Here is a 16,199-nt window from a genome sequence, read left to right as displayed (position 1 = left end):
TGCAGTCTTGAACTTGTTTATGCAGAACTGTTATCCACTCTATAAAAAGGGATATTGGTAATTCCCTCTTGAAAAAAGTTACCATTAAAAAGTAAAGTTGTTGAGTCAAGCTTGAATTCTGGGGACATCATGGACATGTCTGTGCAGTCTTCTTGGCAACAGTACTCACAAGGGTTTGCCAGTGCTTTCTCCTTGAATGTGCTTTGATTTCCCAGTTGAGCTATAGTCCTGGTATTTCCTGGTAGTCTTCTGCCTAAGTCCTAACCAAGCCCATCCCTGCTCTTTTTCTTATCTCCTACAAGGTCAGACAGGTGTTGCCATCTGTATTAATGCATCTTTAAAATTATTTTAATTCATTTTATTACTGACCATTAATGGGGACCTCAGGCATACTCTGTTGCCCATGAAGCTCTGTTGTTTGTTCAGGGTACAACTAAAGTAACAGTGGAGTTGCAGAATTCTGCAGGTTGTAGAATAGTTATCAATTCAACCTTCAAATGCATTTTTTCATCCTCAAGCTGGCACCCTCCAGGTCTGAACTTCTAGGAACTGCAGCTCAAGATGTCTGGAGACGGCATGCAGCTGAAGACTAATAGTGACCTGATTCATTGTGTGGGTCCTAATGAGGCGAAGCAGCACCATCTATAGCCAAAAAAGAAATATTGGGGACTTACAGAATTTCCAAGTTTGGGGAATAGAACCATACACATCCTTTAGAAGAAGTAGAAATCAAGGGAAACAAAACTATATTGGAGAGATCCAAAACAATTCAGTGGGGATTGGGTGTTAACAGTGGCCACAGAACTCTGATTGAGTATAAGGGGAGGAGATAGACCCCTGAGTGAATAGAGATATGGAGTGTTTATTTAGTAAATAAGTAAATAAACCCAGAAGATGATTTCACTGATTAGGTAGAATCCCAACAAGAGCAAATTGCTTGTCTTGTTGTATGGTTACATTTTCTGCTCTAGCACAAAAAGAGAGCTCAGGGACAGGGCATAACATTTATAAGGCCAATCATTTTTCTGCATTTCCTGCATTGTTGTTCAGTTGTTCAGTCATGTCCAACTCTTCGTGACCCCACGGACCACAGCACACCAGGCCTTCCTGTCCTCCACTGTCTCCCGGAGTTTACTCAAATTCATGTCCATTGCATCAGTGATGCTATCTAACCATCTCATACTAGGTGTTAAACATCAACTTTACTGATATCAGAATTATGGCATGTGCAACATGCTGTTTGCTCATGATATCCACTTACCAGGAGGGTATTCCACTTTGCTGTCACTCTGAATCATGGTTCATCTGAAACATAAGACTAGACACAAAAAAGAGAAATGCTGAACCTATTCCTCCTCTGTTAGTAGGATCTGATGTTACTGTTAGAATGACGATTTATTAATGGGTCTTGTACGGCTTGTTGCTCCCTGATATTCTATACATAATGGGCAAAAGATTTGCCTAAAGCTTTATAGGCAATAAATCAGCAGCAGTTGCAACAAATAGGTACCAAACCTGTGTCCTCACTCGTCCCTGTTCTATTACTTACCTCTGAGGAAAGGCAAATAATGCCAAGGCTAAGCAGCTTCAGGGCCACTGAGACTGCAGGGAAGGAGGGATTGGAATCCAAAATGTTGCCTTTGTCATCTACATCAGAGATTGGCAACCTGAGGGCTTTTATGCTGCCGTTTCCAACTACAATTTCCAAAAATAAATGGGATTAGCTGTGCCATTTTGAGGCAAGAAGCATTGAAATGGTAGCATGAAGTCAGAAAATAGACTTAACATAGTGATTTCATTTTTAAAAACCATTCTAATGTAAATAATTCTTTAATTTCCTATTTTTCCCACATGCTTTTACCCAACTATTTTGGATTGTAAGCTTGGTATTTGGGTTTTTGATGGCAAATGAACTTTAATCTAGGCTTAACAGAGTTAAAAAGAGAACCAATGCCCTGTAGTGGTTAAAAACTGAATTAGGGAGTCTGAGGTTCAAAATCTCTCCTTGATCATGGAGTTTATTAGTCCCTCCTTCTTAGTCCAACCTACAGTGTTGTTTTATATATATATATTTCAAATTTCCATCACCACCCATCTCCCCCAAAAAGAGGAGGATAGCATTAGGGGAGCTCTCCCATATTAGTACTGAACTCTTTTGAAACATTTGGGCTATAAATCCAAACAAGTAAGCAAGTAAGCAAAAACAAATTCTCAAAATTCTTGCAAAAAAGGAAAAAGGAATGTCTTGTGTGACTCACTTTGTACCATCAACTTACCTATTGAGCCCCATATCTCCCTCCCCCACATGTTAAGTTAAGCCTTTTGCCATTAAAGTCGGATCACTCCTGATTTTAATTAAGGATGCTGAGGAAGATTTCATACAGATTTACAGGACTGAATGCCGGCAATATCCTGATTATATTTATCTAAATCTGTGGATTTTAGGGACAAATTGTTTAAAATATTTGAAAAAGAGCAAGACGTACTTTTTTCTAGGTTTCTCTTCTGTCTTTGATATAATTCTTAGGGCTAAAAAGAAACCACAGTGCCTAGAAATACCTCCCATGTTTTTAATCCTTTCTTGGACGGTGTTCCTATGTTTAAACGTCCATTATATATCCTCTTTTTCTTTCAGAGTGACATGTCTGCCCTGGCAACATCAGGCCTGTTCTTCAAGGATGGCAAAAAACGTATTGATTACATTTTAGTCTACAAAAAGTCCAGTCTTCAAATTGAGAAAAGAAGCACCTTTGAAAAGAATTTACGAGCAGAAGGATTAATGTTAGAAAGAGAGGTGGGTAGCATTTTCTATCTCCTCAGAATGGCTACTACTGTAATGAAAATCCATTAGATGATTTGCATTTTACTGAAGTGATTGCAGGTTAACTGGACATTTCCTTAAAAAAAAAAAGCTAGGAGACCTTGGAGAGTAGAAGCAAACAGTGGCAAGTTGAGAGCTAAATAGTGTAAAAAGTAGGGAAGAGAAGGGGAAAATAGCAAGTATATTTAAAACAAAGGAAAAAAGAGAAACTAGTAATCCATGTGAAAAGCTAAAAAATAATTCTGTAGATGAGCATGGAGGAGTTTTGTTGATGGACCTCTTAAAGAGAAACAATTTAAATCCTATACTGTCTGATCATACAGTGTTCTTCTCAAATTGTCCATAATCAACCAGACTTCTGCGTAAGTGAGAGACAATTTATAACCCCCTCTCCTATCTAAGATGCAATGCTTCAAGGAAAAGGACATTTGGGGCTGGTGGCAGTGAGATTTTATAGTATCCTTTACCTCCTGAATTAACTTAGGAAAAAAATGATGCTGCTGCTCATCCGATAAATTCAGCTTTATCATAAATACAGCAGAACAGTCATAAAGCAGAGGGAAGAAAATGACAGATTGTTCATTGCTTTTGCAGCACAGGATGAAAACGGGGATGGGGGGGCAGTTTTGAATTCAGTGGGGAGGGACTCCTGGATTTCCCTAGCCTTGTGAGGGTAGCACGAACTGGAAGCCTCTCCAGCAGAGCCAAAAAATTTCCTTCCCCAGTCCCCCAAAAGGTCTGATTTGGGGCAGAAAGAATACCTGCAATATTAGATGATATGTGTGCAGTTTTCCTGGGTGTATGGGCATTGCCAGGACAGATGTCTTCCTGCCACAGGCTCGCCAGCTCTTCCCTCATAACACCTTGCCTGAAGAATTAGGCTGCTTGTTATTTATTAATAGCCCCAAAATAAACTTATTTATGACTTTGTGGGGTAATGTCCATTTAGTTTCTGAAAGTTGGTGATAACTCTGTTTTCTGATAAGCTGGAACCCTAGCTAGATTAGAGGTGGGCCTCCATCCTACCCATTTTTTTGGCCAAAGAAGAGTAGAAACAGTATATTTGTAGTTTCCTTAGAAATACCTTTAACTTCAACAAGTCAAAGTGGACAGTTAAAAAATAAAAGACTACTTAAATACCATATACCCATATGACTAGATATGGTCATTTTATTTTTCACATCTGAAGTGAGTTCAGAAAGTGGTGTGATCTTTGAAGACTGAGTTAGTGTAGCTTCTGTTTTCTTTCCCCCCATCAGATATACAGTAGATACCATTCTAAGTTTTATTCCATCTCTAATGGATGGAAAGAACACCCCTGGCTGAAAGCTGAAATTCCATTGAAATTTAGAGCCCAATCATAAATCTAAAGTGTTTCAAGGAAAAAAAAAGAAAATGCCACCTAAATCTGAAAGATTTGTTCCTATTACTTTGTTTCTTTTTTGCAGCCAGCTGTTACAAACAATGACATTATGTTTGTAAAAATTCATTGTCCTTGGGACACACTCTGCAAATATGCTGAAAGAATGAACATTAGGATGCCTTTCAGGTAACAGAATAAAATACTTAATTTTGTCTGTTGTTTAATGAAGAATTTATTTTTCTGACAAAAACTATTTTATATAGGTTGAACTTTACATTTTTTACCCACAATGTGGGTAGTTTCTAAGGTATGGATGGTGTAGTATCAAGTAAATTTATTTACAGTGATCATAGCGTTTTATTAATAGCACTATTATTAATACACGCTGCAACACATTACTCTGTAGAGGGATCTTCTCACTACAAGGATCCTCATGTTGATCCAATCACCTTGGGAATGGGATCTTTGCTGAGAACTTTTTAATATTAGAAAACAAGCATGATTCCTGAGACAGTGTTCTAGGGTTCAGAGGACTGGAGGTCTTCAGGAACCAACCCTCTCGACCACACACAGCAGAACTAGCCAAGTTAGTTACTCCATTTTCCTTCCTACTGCTTACAGTCCAGGAAGGGGACAGACAAATGCAAAGATATCTTCATCTTCAATTTTGCATTTTTGTTACAGCGAACAAATAAGATGTTAGAGTGTGCCAAAGCTTTCTGTTAGAATTGCTCAGCCAACCCATTGTCAATTCCACAAGCAATAGACAAAGCAGAAGCCAAAGTGAGTCTTTCTATGCACCGCTGTCACTTTCAAAGCCTGTGCAATGTAATTTGTGTTCCCCCTTTGGATATGATGAATTGGTACCACCTGATGAGTGGAGTTTATGCAGCTCCTTTGTTTGTGTACAGTTAGCACATTGAAAGCTGTTTTAGGGAACAAGCTTCTGAAACTTTGAAATAATTAAAGCAGCTGTAATTGGTTCCCTGATTTAATGCATTTAATCCCAATGGAGGATAAGTACATCTGCTGGCTCAAGGGCATTGACTGCAGCCTGCAGTTATTTACTCCAGAGAAGAAGTCTTGAATTTAGTGGGGCTTTTCCAGAAATTAGTAGATTATGGATTATATCAATTGTCAGAAAATGAGCCATTGGCTTTAAGAGAAAAACACAAATCAATTTCAGGGAATTATTACATTGATCTTTAGCAGTGCTATACTGTAAACAATCCAGCATTCTCCTCATATTAATTTCAGCCAGAAAAATAAAATAAAAGAAGAGCTAGGAAAGATTAATAGCAGATAGCATTTTTATCAGTTTTCCTATTTTCCTTAACAAAGAAGTTTGCACAGTGTTATTCCTTGCATAGAAGAAAGATGAAAGGTCCCCAAAGTCATTTTCTGACCCTTTGGGGGGGGCGCCACTTTTGTGAATGTTTTTTTGGCAGACTAGAGCAGGGTGGTTTGCCATTGCCTTCCCCAGTCATCACCTTCCCCAGCAAGCTGGGTACTCATTTTACCGACCTCGGAAGGATGGAAGGCTGAGTTGACCTGAGCCAGCTACCCGAGAGAGAGTCCACCTTCCGCTGGGATCGAACTCAGGTTGTGAGGAGAGTTTCAGTTGCAATACTGCTGCCTACCACTCTGCACCACACGAGGCTCTTTATTCCTTGCATAATGAAAGCATAAATAGAACACTTAGATGACAAATCCTTTAGATTTTAAGATTTAAAAACTGATTGGATCTTCAGCAGAATGTGATGCACCCTCTACACATTGGTATTCTTCTGCCACTTCTAAGGTCTACAATAAAACTGACAGACTCAGTGTGGTATAGTATTTAAGACACAGGATTTAGGATTCAACTCCTTCCTTAACCATGATAGCTCACTGATGACTTTGGGCCTGCCGCTGTCTCTCAACCCAAGTGCCTTCACAGGGTTGTTGGTATGGGGAATTTTAAGCTCCTGGAGGAAATGTAGAATATACTGTAAATCTAATGATAAATAATCCTGTTATGTTGGAATCAAAGCCTTAAATTAGGTTTGAGGGTTTCCTGGGCAAAGTAATGTTGCCTAATGGTCCAGCACTTACCCACATACTTCTTGCTCATGCATCTCTCTTCTGGTCTTGTCCAATGTGCTCTTAAAAGGCAGTCCAGTTACTCTACTTAATCTGAGCTTCATGGCAGCCTACTTGGCAAGCTTTTTTTTTTAATGTATAATATTTATTAAGAATTTTGAAAAGAAGATAAAAATGAACAAGAACTAATATAAAGTAAAGAAAAGAAAGAAAAGACAAAGACAAAAGACAAAGACAAAAAGTGCAAGAAGTGCAAGAAGTACAAAAAGTGCAAAAAGAAAGAATGAAAAGAAATAGGAAGAAGTAGTTTCCAATTTTCTTTGCAGCAAATATGAGTACAATTTCAAAATTACCTTTTACTCTATGGTTACAAAAAGAAAAGTTCTCTTTTTTCTATTAGCTATTTTTTCTAATCATCAAAGCCCTAAATCATAAGATCTTTTTTTTGTTTGTTTGTTTCATGCAAAAAGTCTGTAAGGGGTTTCCAGTCAGCAATAATCACAGATGTTGTCTTTTCTGTAATCAAGGACCAACCTGACAAGCTTTCCAAGTAGTAGGGAAAGGCCTCTGTGCAGCTGCAATGTTCCTTCTTCCAGCATCTAACATTTAGAAGGGATAGGTTGGGAAAATGAAGTTACACCGAACCTGGATGGAACTCAGAGGTTGACAAAATGGTCCTTCTTCCCTTTAAAAATGCTGAGCTGAGTGGAGAAGCTTCATGCCAAGTGATAATTTCTAATTATCTGTCCCTGACTTAATGCCATTATTCTGAGGATGGGACCCCTTTGGGCATTGGTATAAGATCACTGCTGCAGGCATCAGGCTAGCAATTTTCTTGTCAGTGCTGTCCTTAATTTTGATTCAAAACAAATTAAACATACTTTAACAACCTTGCATCAATCATAAAAGGCCTCTCAAACCTATATACCCTGACATGTGTTTGATCATTCTGGGTACTGATCCTGCCCAAATATTTAAAGATTCCCAACCTTTGATCTTTCTTTTTGAACAAGTCCTTTGAACAACACTGAACATCCAAAACATAGAGGTTGTTGCCCTAGCCACATGAAGACTAATAACCCATATGTTGAATGGTAGAGAATTGGGTTGTAGTTGAATTTAACAGACTGGATATCTTCCTGTTTCTCACTCTTCTTGCTCCCTACTATTGTTCCCCTGTTTTCTTCCAGTCTTGCCCTTTTCCATCTTTATGTAACCAAAGTCTTACTGCAAGTGTGGTTCAGAAGATCCTTAGTCATGGTTCCTTTTCTTTTATTAATGGGAAGATGCTACATGAGCAAGGATGTCAGCAGGCTCTGAAGTGGATCCTAAATGGCTCCTTGGTCTCATTCCCCAAGCAATGCATCCCCCGTGCTGCTTCTCCTCAATGGAAACTCTTCCATGTTGACTACGTGAAAGTTAATCTGAGCTGTAGAATGCAGTCTCTAACAGATTTCATAGCATGCAATGCTAAGCTCGGAGCACTTTCTGGATCAGGGTTCAGACACAACAATAATCAGTATAAGTATCCCAACTATAGTGCTGCTATCCCATGCAGGAGCTGGCACCAAATTAGCATGTACAGTAGTTCACCACAGCTGCATTTATTAGTGAAATGACTTCCAAATAATGCAGAGTGAGATTAAGTGCTTGATGGTTCAGGTCAGTTTGTAGTGTGCAGGCACTATTGCATACTCAGATTATTCTTGCCCTTTTTTTTATCTCTAATGCAATTGTGAAGATGTGAAGCAGTGGAACTTGACTGCAAATGACAATGATGTAACTGTGGAGTCCTTGGTGCTCTCTGAGCCTGGTTGTTTTCTTGCAGACGTTTCATTGCCAGACTAGGCAACATCTTCAGTGCAAAAAGGGAGTGGGCCTTGCTCTCAGTTTATATACCGTGGCTTGCCCTGCTTGTGTTGGTAGGGGTATTGTTCTCTCCTTGGGAGTTCCTTGATTGGGCTGTTGTTTGCTGCTTGATTGATTGCCTGAGTTAATAGTTCCTTGATTAGGGTGTATTCATTCATTCATTCACTCACTCATTTGAATGATACCATTCAATAGAGACATATGCAAAAAATCAACACTAGGATTAACACCAGATGAACCATCAAACAGCACAATACACCCTAATCGAGGAACTATTAACTCAGGCAATCAACCAAGCAGCAAACAACAGCCCAATCAAGGAACTCCCAAGGAGAGAACAACACCCCTACCAGCACAAGCAGGGCAAGCCATGGCATATAAACAGAGAGGAAACTCCACTCCCTTTTCACACTGAAGATGTTGCCTAGTCTGGCAATGAAACGTCTGCAAGAAAACAACAAGGCTCAGAGAGCACCAAGCATGCCACAGTTCAATCCTGAGCTACAAATATTCGCTTCAATTGGTAATGATGTAACTGCATTGCTTAAATTACATTGATTCTGTACTCTATAGGAAAGGTGGGAATTGGGATATAATTGAAATTAAATTAAGACATAGAATCTGTTCTTTGTCAAATGAAAATGACTTGCTCTGCTTCATACACCATTAAAACCTTTTACCACTGAAAACTGGATTCACTACCCAGAATTGTTCCTGTGGTTTTCCACTAGAGTCATAATTGTCTTACAGAACACAAATCTCATTCTTACAATTTCCTACCCAACATACAGAATTTTGTTTGGCTTTGCTCAACAACTAGCACTTGTAGATTGGTCCTACTGTAGAAGCTGGTTTAGTTCAGATTCCTTTGTGTTATGTCATTACCATAACAAAGTTGGTAAATTGTCCTCCCTTCCAGTAGCATATCTTCAATCTCATATGATCCCCTGGCTCAGTCTAGCAGCTTACAGCAAGAATGGAACTTTTCACCACTGTGAATTGCACTGCTTACCAGTTAGCGAGGTACATATGTATGGTACCAGTTAGTGCATACATACATACATACGAAGCTTCCCCAGTCATGCTCCTCTTCCACTGGAATAACTCTCTTTCTAATAATTCCAGGGAGCCTGCCAGTCAGATTATCACTGAGTAGTCAAGGAATGTGCTTTATTTTACTATGAAAAAGAGGGTACTGCTATGCATCCAATCTGGTAAACTGATGGGGAGTTAGTAGAGAGCCTTAGTAGCAGCTATCATGGTGGGAAAGAAGGGGCTACTGAGTGCCACTTTTAACCAACACCTACTGTGTTGCCTACCCATGGCTTAGAGATGAGGTCACTCGATCTTTGTTTGCATGGGGTAGGGAGGTAGCAGTTATTTTTAAGTGTGATTTGTCTTTTAAAAATCTACAATTTGAATTCCACACGAATGTATCAATTTTCCCAGCTAAATCAATACACATCTAAATGTGTATCCATAAAAATTGATAAATTAATGCAAGGCAAAATTCCGACTGCATGAAGAGACTATGCAGTTATTTTTCATGGCATGTCTTTATGTATTGTATTTCCAAAATCGTCCTCTCTGCATTTATTGTTACTTCAGATAATATTGGAAGATTTTTTTGGTTCATTCAAACTTTACTGTAATCATTTAAGGATAATCGCTGCCACTGAAACAGAAACGGAATAGAAAAGCAAATAGTTCCTTTCTCTGCACCCAGCTATCTACTGCCCATGACTTGTGCACAAAATTTAGCTTGATATTTTTATTCATATTATTTTTGTTCATACTATTAAGAAATCAATGTACAACTGAAAAGTAAAAGACTTGCAGCCTGCAAGTTTTGGTAACCTGTAACTTCTTAGGGCATGTTAAATGTTTAATTTAAGTAGCTCAGTTTTTATCCAAGCCATTGAGTTTCTGTCCACTTTCATTTTGTAATGGTACATGTTATGAAATTACTAAACTCTATTTCTTATATGTATTTCTTTCACCTCTGTGTAAAATTGTACTCAGATGATTTTTGCTGTTCTTTCAGGAAAAAATGTTATTACACTGACTGGAGGAGCAAAACCATGGGCAGGTTGGTGGGTGATGCATAGCTTTTAATTTTGCCAGACAGTCATCCTGCATATAATAAATCCATTCCAGCAGTTGTAAATTTATCCACACAGGGCCTTGAGAAAGTTGGTTGAATAATGGAGGCAGTAGAACTTTGCTGTTTATTTTCAGCTTTAAGTATGTGATTGACCTCACCAGAAATAAGATAGCATCATCCAAACCAATGATTATGTTTTATCAGTAACTAAAACAGTGGGGTTCCAAATAATAGGGGTATGAAGAAAAGAATCTTAAAAGTAGCAAGAAGATTGTAGAAAATTAGTTTTTAATTGGCTCCTTTTCATGTAGTACTAAGTCTTTCCAAGAACATTTATCTTGAAGATCCTGGGGAAACTCTAATTTGTCTAAGCAGATTTCCGGTCATGTAACAGATCTCCATCCAATGTTAGCCATTTCCCTGTGATACCAACAGCCACCATCACACATCACATTATTTCGGAAGGAGACAGAAATATTGTCTTCCTTCTTTGGCTCTAACCCATGATTCCAACCCATGAGCTTTCATTGCTCTATTGCCTAAGGCCCCTTCAGGTGAACATGACAAAGAGACACTGAGATCTTGTACACTAAGCATACAATTTCATCAGTGGCATGTCCCTACCCCAAGAGGAGGAGGAGGAGGAGGGTGATGGTGGTGGTGGTGGTGGCGGCCACTCTGGATGGTCAAAAACATTTAAAAGCAAAGAACAATACAAAAACACAAAGACAGCAGGAGACAAAAGAACATTGATGGCAAAGAAAACAAACCCAGAAGGTATCAAGGAAAGGAAGAAAGGGGTGTCCTGCCAAAGTCCTGGGCAAAGAGCCAAGTCTTTAGGGCCCTTTGAATGCCAGTAGGGTGGGAGCCATTGGAACTGAAGATAACACAGAGAAACTACAATCTGGTGTGGAAAGTCCCAATTAATGCTTTTAAATCTAAACCTTTTAAAACACTTTTGCAAATATTGGTATTTCCAAGATAACATAAATGATTTATGAAGAATTTTTGCTCCATCCAGCTATGTTTTTTTTTAATATACAGTATTTAACATATATATATTATTTCTCATGGATTTTAGAGAAGTTCTACTGCACTTCCATCACACACCATTAGGCAAGGTGTTGTTGTTGTTTCCATGTAACAGAAGGTGAAGTTGTCTTGTTGTAAAGCCAATTTCTCCCTGTGATGGATTTATTCCATACCAAAGTTTAATTGGAAGGAGAAGCAAAAACATAATACTTTGAAACAGAATGACAGAATGCTCTTAACTCTGTCTCAAAGTAATCATCTTGGCAATTAGGGTGTTACATTGTCTTTGTTATTGATATGGTTTAAGTATCTAAATTAAGTGAAAATAATGAGATTAAGGTCAAATACAGCTTGTTAATATTCAGGATGTTTCATATGTTAATTATTTTAAATATATATGTGGTGTGGAAACTATTGCTTTTCACATGGAGATATTAAATATTCATAGACTGCAGGATTTGATAAGAAAAATTTACAACTGCTTACCTCCTCTCCCCAGTCATGCACGTGCTTGCTTTTTATCAGATATATCTTCTTATATAATTTATACTTAACTTGCTTTAAATGATGTGTGAAATAACCATTTTCTCTCAAGGAAAAAAAAATCTAGGCAGGAATCACATTCAGATAACATTAATAAAAATGACATTTATTCCTTATGGAATTATTATGATGAATATTGAAATTTTAAAAAGTGACTTATAATCAGAATTACAGGTCTTGTGTGTGTGTGTTCTCTAAACTTTGGGTTCTTCTGTCAGGCAAGATTCCTAAAGGGTAATCATAGACGGATGGATGTCTTCAATGATTTTAATGCCAAAGCCACCTAGAATGTGACCCCAGGGATGTTTTAGTCCTTTCCTGGGAAGGAGGCTTTCATTTGGAAAGAAACAAACAACATTTTACTTTTCACTTGGAGAGGAATAAAGGAAAGGGAAGAAGCAATACCACCCACAACCAAACAAAATACACTATATTGTGTTACATCTTAAATGTAAATCCTTTTGTGTATTTAGTTTTTGTCCGCTAAGAAAACACATTTTTGAATGCAGTCCTGTAGAACTATGTTTGAGAGGTTTTTTGTTTTGTTTTTTTAATCTTTTCAGTCATGTCTGATTCTTGGAGACTGCCTGGACTAGTCCCTGCAGTTTTCTTGGCAAGGTTTTTCTGAAGTGGTTTGCCATTGCCTCCTTCCTAGGGCTGAGAGGGAACGACTGGCCCAAGGTCATCCAGCTGGCTTTGTGCCCAAGGCAGGACTAGAACTGATGGTCTCCCAGTTCCTAGCCCAGTGCCTTAACCACTAAACCAAACTGACTCTCATGTCTGAGAGTAAGTGTCATGCGCTGCCTACCTCTGAATAACGTTCAGACACTGGGTTGCAAAGCAGGCTCTGGTTTATTTCAGGATAGGTACAACGTTGTTAGAAAAAAGCTGAGAGTGACAGGAGCGCGCCGGTGCGGGGTTTAAATACCCCGCGCCGGTCAGCGCCCCCTCGCTCTCGGTCACGTCACCCCCCTTTGTCCCATGCGTTGCCCTGCCATTGGTTGAGGGTTTCCAGGATCGCCCATCCTCAGGTTTTCATTCTTCTGCTGATTGCTTTCAGCTGGGCGATCCCCGTGGTATTGCTGCTGATGGCTTGGGTGGCTCCGTGATCCGTTTATCTATTGTTTGTTAGCCGTTAGTCGTTGTGGGTTGATGGCTACTTAACTTGTACCCCTTCACCTATTTCCTTGTCATTGTCATGAGTGCCATTGCGCTGATTACTTTAGCTCAACGGCACTCATGACATACTGCCCCCTTTCCGAATAGTGTTCTCCCCCGGGTTTCTGGGTTTTCCCCATGGAGCTGTCAAAACGCCATTTTTTTTTTTTTTTTTTTTTCTTTCAAAGTTCCCGCCGGAGTAGTTGTCGCCCCTCCCTTTGCTCCTCCCTCTACCACGTGCCTTCCCAGGGTGTGTCCATGGTGCGCATGCTCGGGTTCTGACCTGGCGTGCGCATGCTCCAACCACACCCTGTTTGTTTGGCTCAGTTCGGCGAGGCGAGAGGCGTGGCTGGTCGGGTGCTGCTCAGCTCCAGGTAGGGCCCTTTTTTGCTTATTTGGAGTGCGTCGCCTTTGTTGTGTCTCCTGGGCGTTGCCCCCAGGTTGCCCTGTTGACTTGCTTGCCACTCCCCCGCGGCCAGGGGGCGGGGGGAGGGTGCTGGCGATCGTTTGTCACCACCCCGTGGGCCCGGGGCGGGGGGAGTGAGTCCCGGGGGGGGGGAGGTCCACCCAAGTCGCGGGCTTGGGGGGGGCCCCTTCCCTTGGGGCACGGGAGGCGGGGGGAGGCCTGCGGGGGGGGGGGTTGGTTTTGCTGACCTTGATTGCGGTTTGTCGGGGTATGCCCGGTGGAATGCTCTGGTCAGGTCAGGCGCTTTAACGTTGTGCGCCGCCACCCATTCCGGGTGGGGGAAGTGTTTCCACCTGACCAGATAGTGTAGGGTTCCTCGTTGCTTGCGTGAGTCGAGGATGTCCCTTATCTCGAAGTGGTGTTGCCCGTCGATCATAAGCGGTGCGGGCTGAGGCGTGCTTGGGTGCCATCGGGAGGTGGTTGCCGGTTTTAGGAGGCTGGTGTGGAACACCGGGTGGAGCCTCCGGAGGTTGTGTGGCAGGTCCAGGCGTATTGCTACCGGGTTCACTATTTGCGTGACTCGGAACGGCCCGATGTACTTAGGCCCCAGTTTTTTCGAGGGTTGGGTTGACTTTAGGAACTTGGTGGAGAGATAGGCCATATCCCCCGCCTGGAACGTCGGTTGTTGGCGCCGGTGCTTGTCGGCCTGCTCTTTGTAAGCAGCCTGTGCCTCCTTCAGCGCCGCCGTGATTACTGGCCATGCTTCCGCGATCTTCCGTCCCCAGTCGCTGGCGTCCACCTGGGGTTCCGGGGGTTGAGGTAGCTCCGGTATGGGGACGAAGTCGCGCCCCGAGACTACTTCGAACGGGGTTTTTCCCGTGCTCGTGTGGACGGCGTTGTTGTATGCGACTTCGGCGAACGGGAGCAGTTCAGCCCAGTCGTCCTGGTGGTAGTTCGTATAGGATCGTATAAATTGCTCTAAGGTGGCATTAAGAACCTCAGTGGCTCCGTCCGTCTGCGGATGCCAAGCCGTAGACAGGGCCTGTTGGGTCCCCGTCAGCTTCAAGAAGGCCCGCCAGAATTTGGAGGTGAACTGTGTGCCCCTGTCGGTCACCACACGTGCGGGACATCCGTGTAGCCTGTACACGTGGATGAGGAAGAGTTTGGCTAGTTGTTGTGAGGATGGGACTGACGTGCAGGGGATGAAGTGGGCCTGCTTTGAGAAGTAGTCCTTCACCACCCAAATGGCCGTTTTCTTCTGGCTGGGTGGGAGGTCCACTATAAAATCCATAGAGATTTCCTCCCATGGGCGGGAGGGTTCTGCCACCCGTTGCAATAGCCCCGCGGGTTTGCCTGGTGCCCGTTTGGCCCTAGCGCACGTTGGGCAGGACGCCACGTAGGTTTTTACGTCTCGCCTGAGCGCGGGCCACCAGAATTGCCGCCGTGTTAGGTGTAGGGTCTTGAGGAACCCAAAGTGTCCCGCTTGCTTGGCGTCGTGTGACCTATGCAAGATCGCCTGGCGTTGCGAGTCCGGGACGTAGATTCTGCCTTCCCCCCATGCTAGGTCTTGCGCCATCGTTACCTTGTCGGGGTTTGCCAGGAACCAGGGGTCGGTTTTGAGGGCGGCGGCGAGGTCCGTGCGCATTCCCCCTGGTAGTTGCGGTTGCCTTCTTTCCGTCGCCGGTTGTCCCGCCGTCGGCTGCGCCGTAGCGTCGAGCTGCCTTCGTGCGCCGCTTCGGGTGGTCACGGCCATCCCCAGTTGCGAGGCGGATAGGACCGTCCCAATGGTGTCTGGGGCGGGCTCTTCGTCTTGGGGCAGTCGGGAGAGGGCGTCGGCCAGGAAGTTCTTCTTGCCCGGCATGAACTTCAACTGGAAATCAAAGCGGCTGAAGAATTGTGCCCATCGGACCTGTTTTGGGCTAAGGCGTCTAGGCGTTCGTAGGGCCTCGAGGTTCCGGTGGTCCGTCCAGACCTCGAATGGTTGGGTGGCTCCCTCGAGTAGGTGACGCCATGTTTCTAGTGCCGATTTCACCGCAAAGGCTTCTTTCTCCCAGACGTGCCATCGCCTCTCTGTCTCGGAGAACTTCCTTGACAGGTAGGCGCATGGTTTCAGGAGCCCCGTGGAGTCTTTTTGTAGGAGGATGGCTCCCAGGGAGAAGTCTGAGGCGTCGGCTTGGACCACGAACGGCCGTTCTGGGTCCGGGTGCGCGAGGATTGGCTCCGTCGTGAACAGCGCTTTCAGCTTGTCGAATGCGGTCTGGCACGCGGGAGTCCAATTCAGCACTGTGCCTGGGTTCTTGGCGCGTCTGGTGTCCCCCACCCCTTTGGTTTTGAGGAGGTCCGTTAAGGGGAGGGCTATCTCAGCGAACCCCCGGGCGAAGGACCTGTAGAAATTCGCGAATCCCAGGAAGCTCTGTAGTTGCCGTCTGTTGCGGGGCCGCTCCCAGTTTAGTACCGCTTCGACTTTTGCGGGGTCCATTTCGATGCCGTCCCCGGAGATTCGATACCCCAAATAGTCTAGGCGGTCTTTGTGAAACTCGCACTTTGCGGGCTTTGCATAGAGCTGCGCCCTTCTGAGCTTGTCGAGGACTTGCCTGACTAAGGTTACGTGTTCCTCGTATGTTTTTGTGTAAATAAGGACGTCGTCGATGTAGACCAGGACCCCTTTAAACAGATGTTCATGCAGTACCTCATTGATGAGCTGCATGAACACCCCAGGGGCCCCCGCGAGTCCGAAGGGCAGTACCTTGTACTGGAAAGCGCCTAGGGGGCAGTTGAACGCCGTCTTCCATTCGTCCCCCTCCCTGATTCGGATGCGATA

At 42.9% G+C, this 16,199-nt stretch overlaps 1 protein-coding gene across 1 annotated transcript in view; it reads left to right on the top strand.

Annotated features, from left to right (window-relative positions):
- ANO3 (anoctamin 3) overlaps positions 1-16,199 on the top strand; it is a 99,578-nt gene that overhangs the window by 20,469 nt on the left and 62,910 nt on the right. Inside the window, exons 3-5 of the mRNA XM_063293127.1 lie at positions 2,636-2,794; positions 4,270-4,370; positions 10,180-10,224. Coding sequence (XP_063149197.1) covers positions 2,636-2,794; positions 4,270-4,370; positions 10,180-10,224 — 305 coding nt within the window. The remainder of the gene's footprint in view (positions 1-2,635; positions 2,795-4,269; positions 4,371-10,179; positions 10,225-16,199) is intronic.

Source organism: Candoia aspera, chromosome 1 (genome assembly GCF_035149785.1).
Source record: "Candoia aspera isolate rCanAsp1 chromosome 1, rCanAsp1.hap2, whole genome shotgun sequence".
NCBI classification, from domain to species: domain Eukaryota; kingdom Metazoa; phylum Chordata; class Lepidosauria; order Squamata; family Boidae; genus Candoia; species Candoia aspera.
Note: the sequence above shows the minus strand (reverse complement) of the source record. Positions and strands in the feature narration are given on the sequence as shown.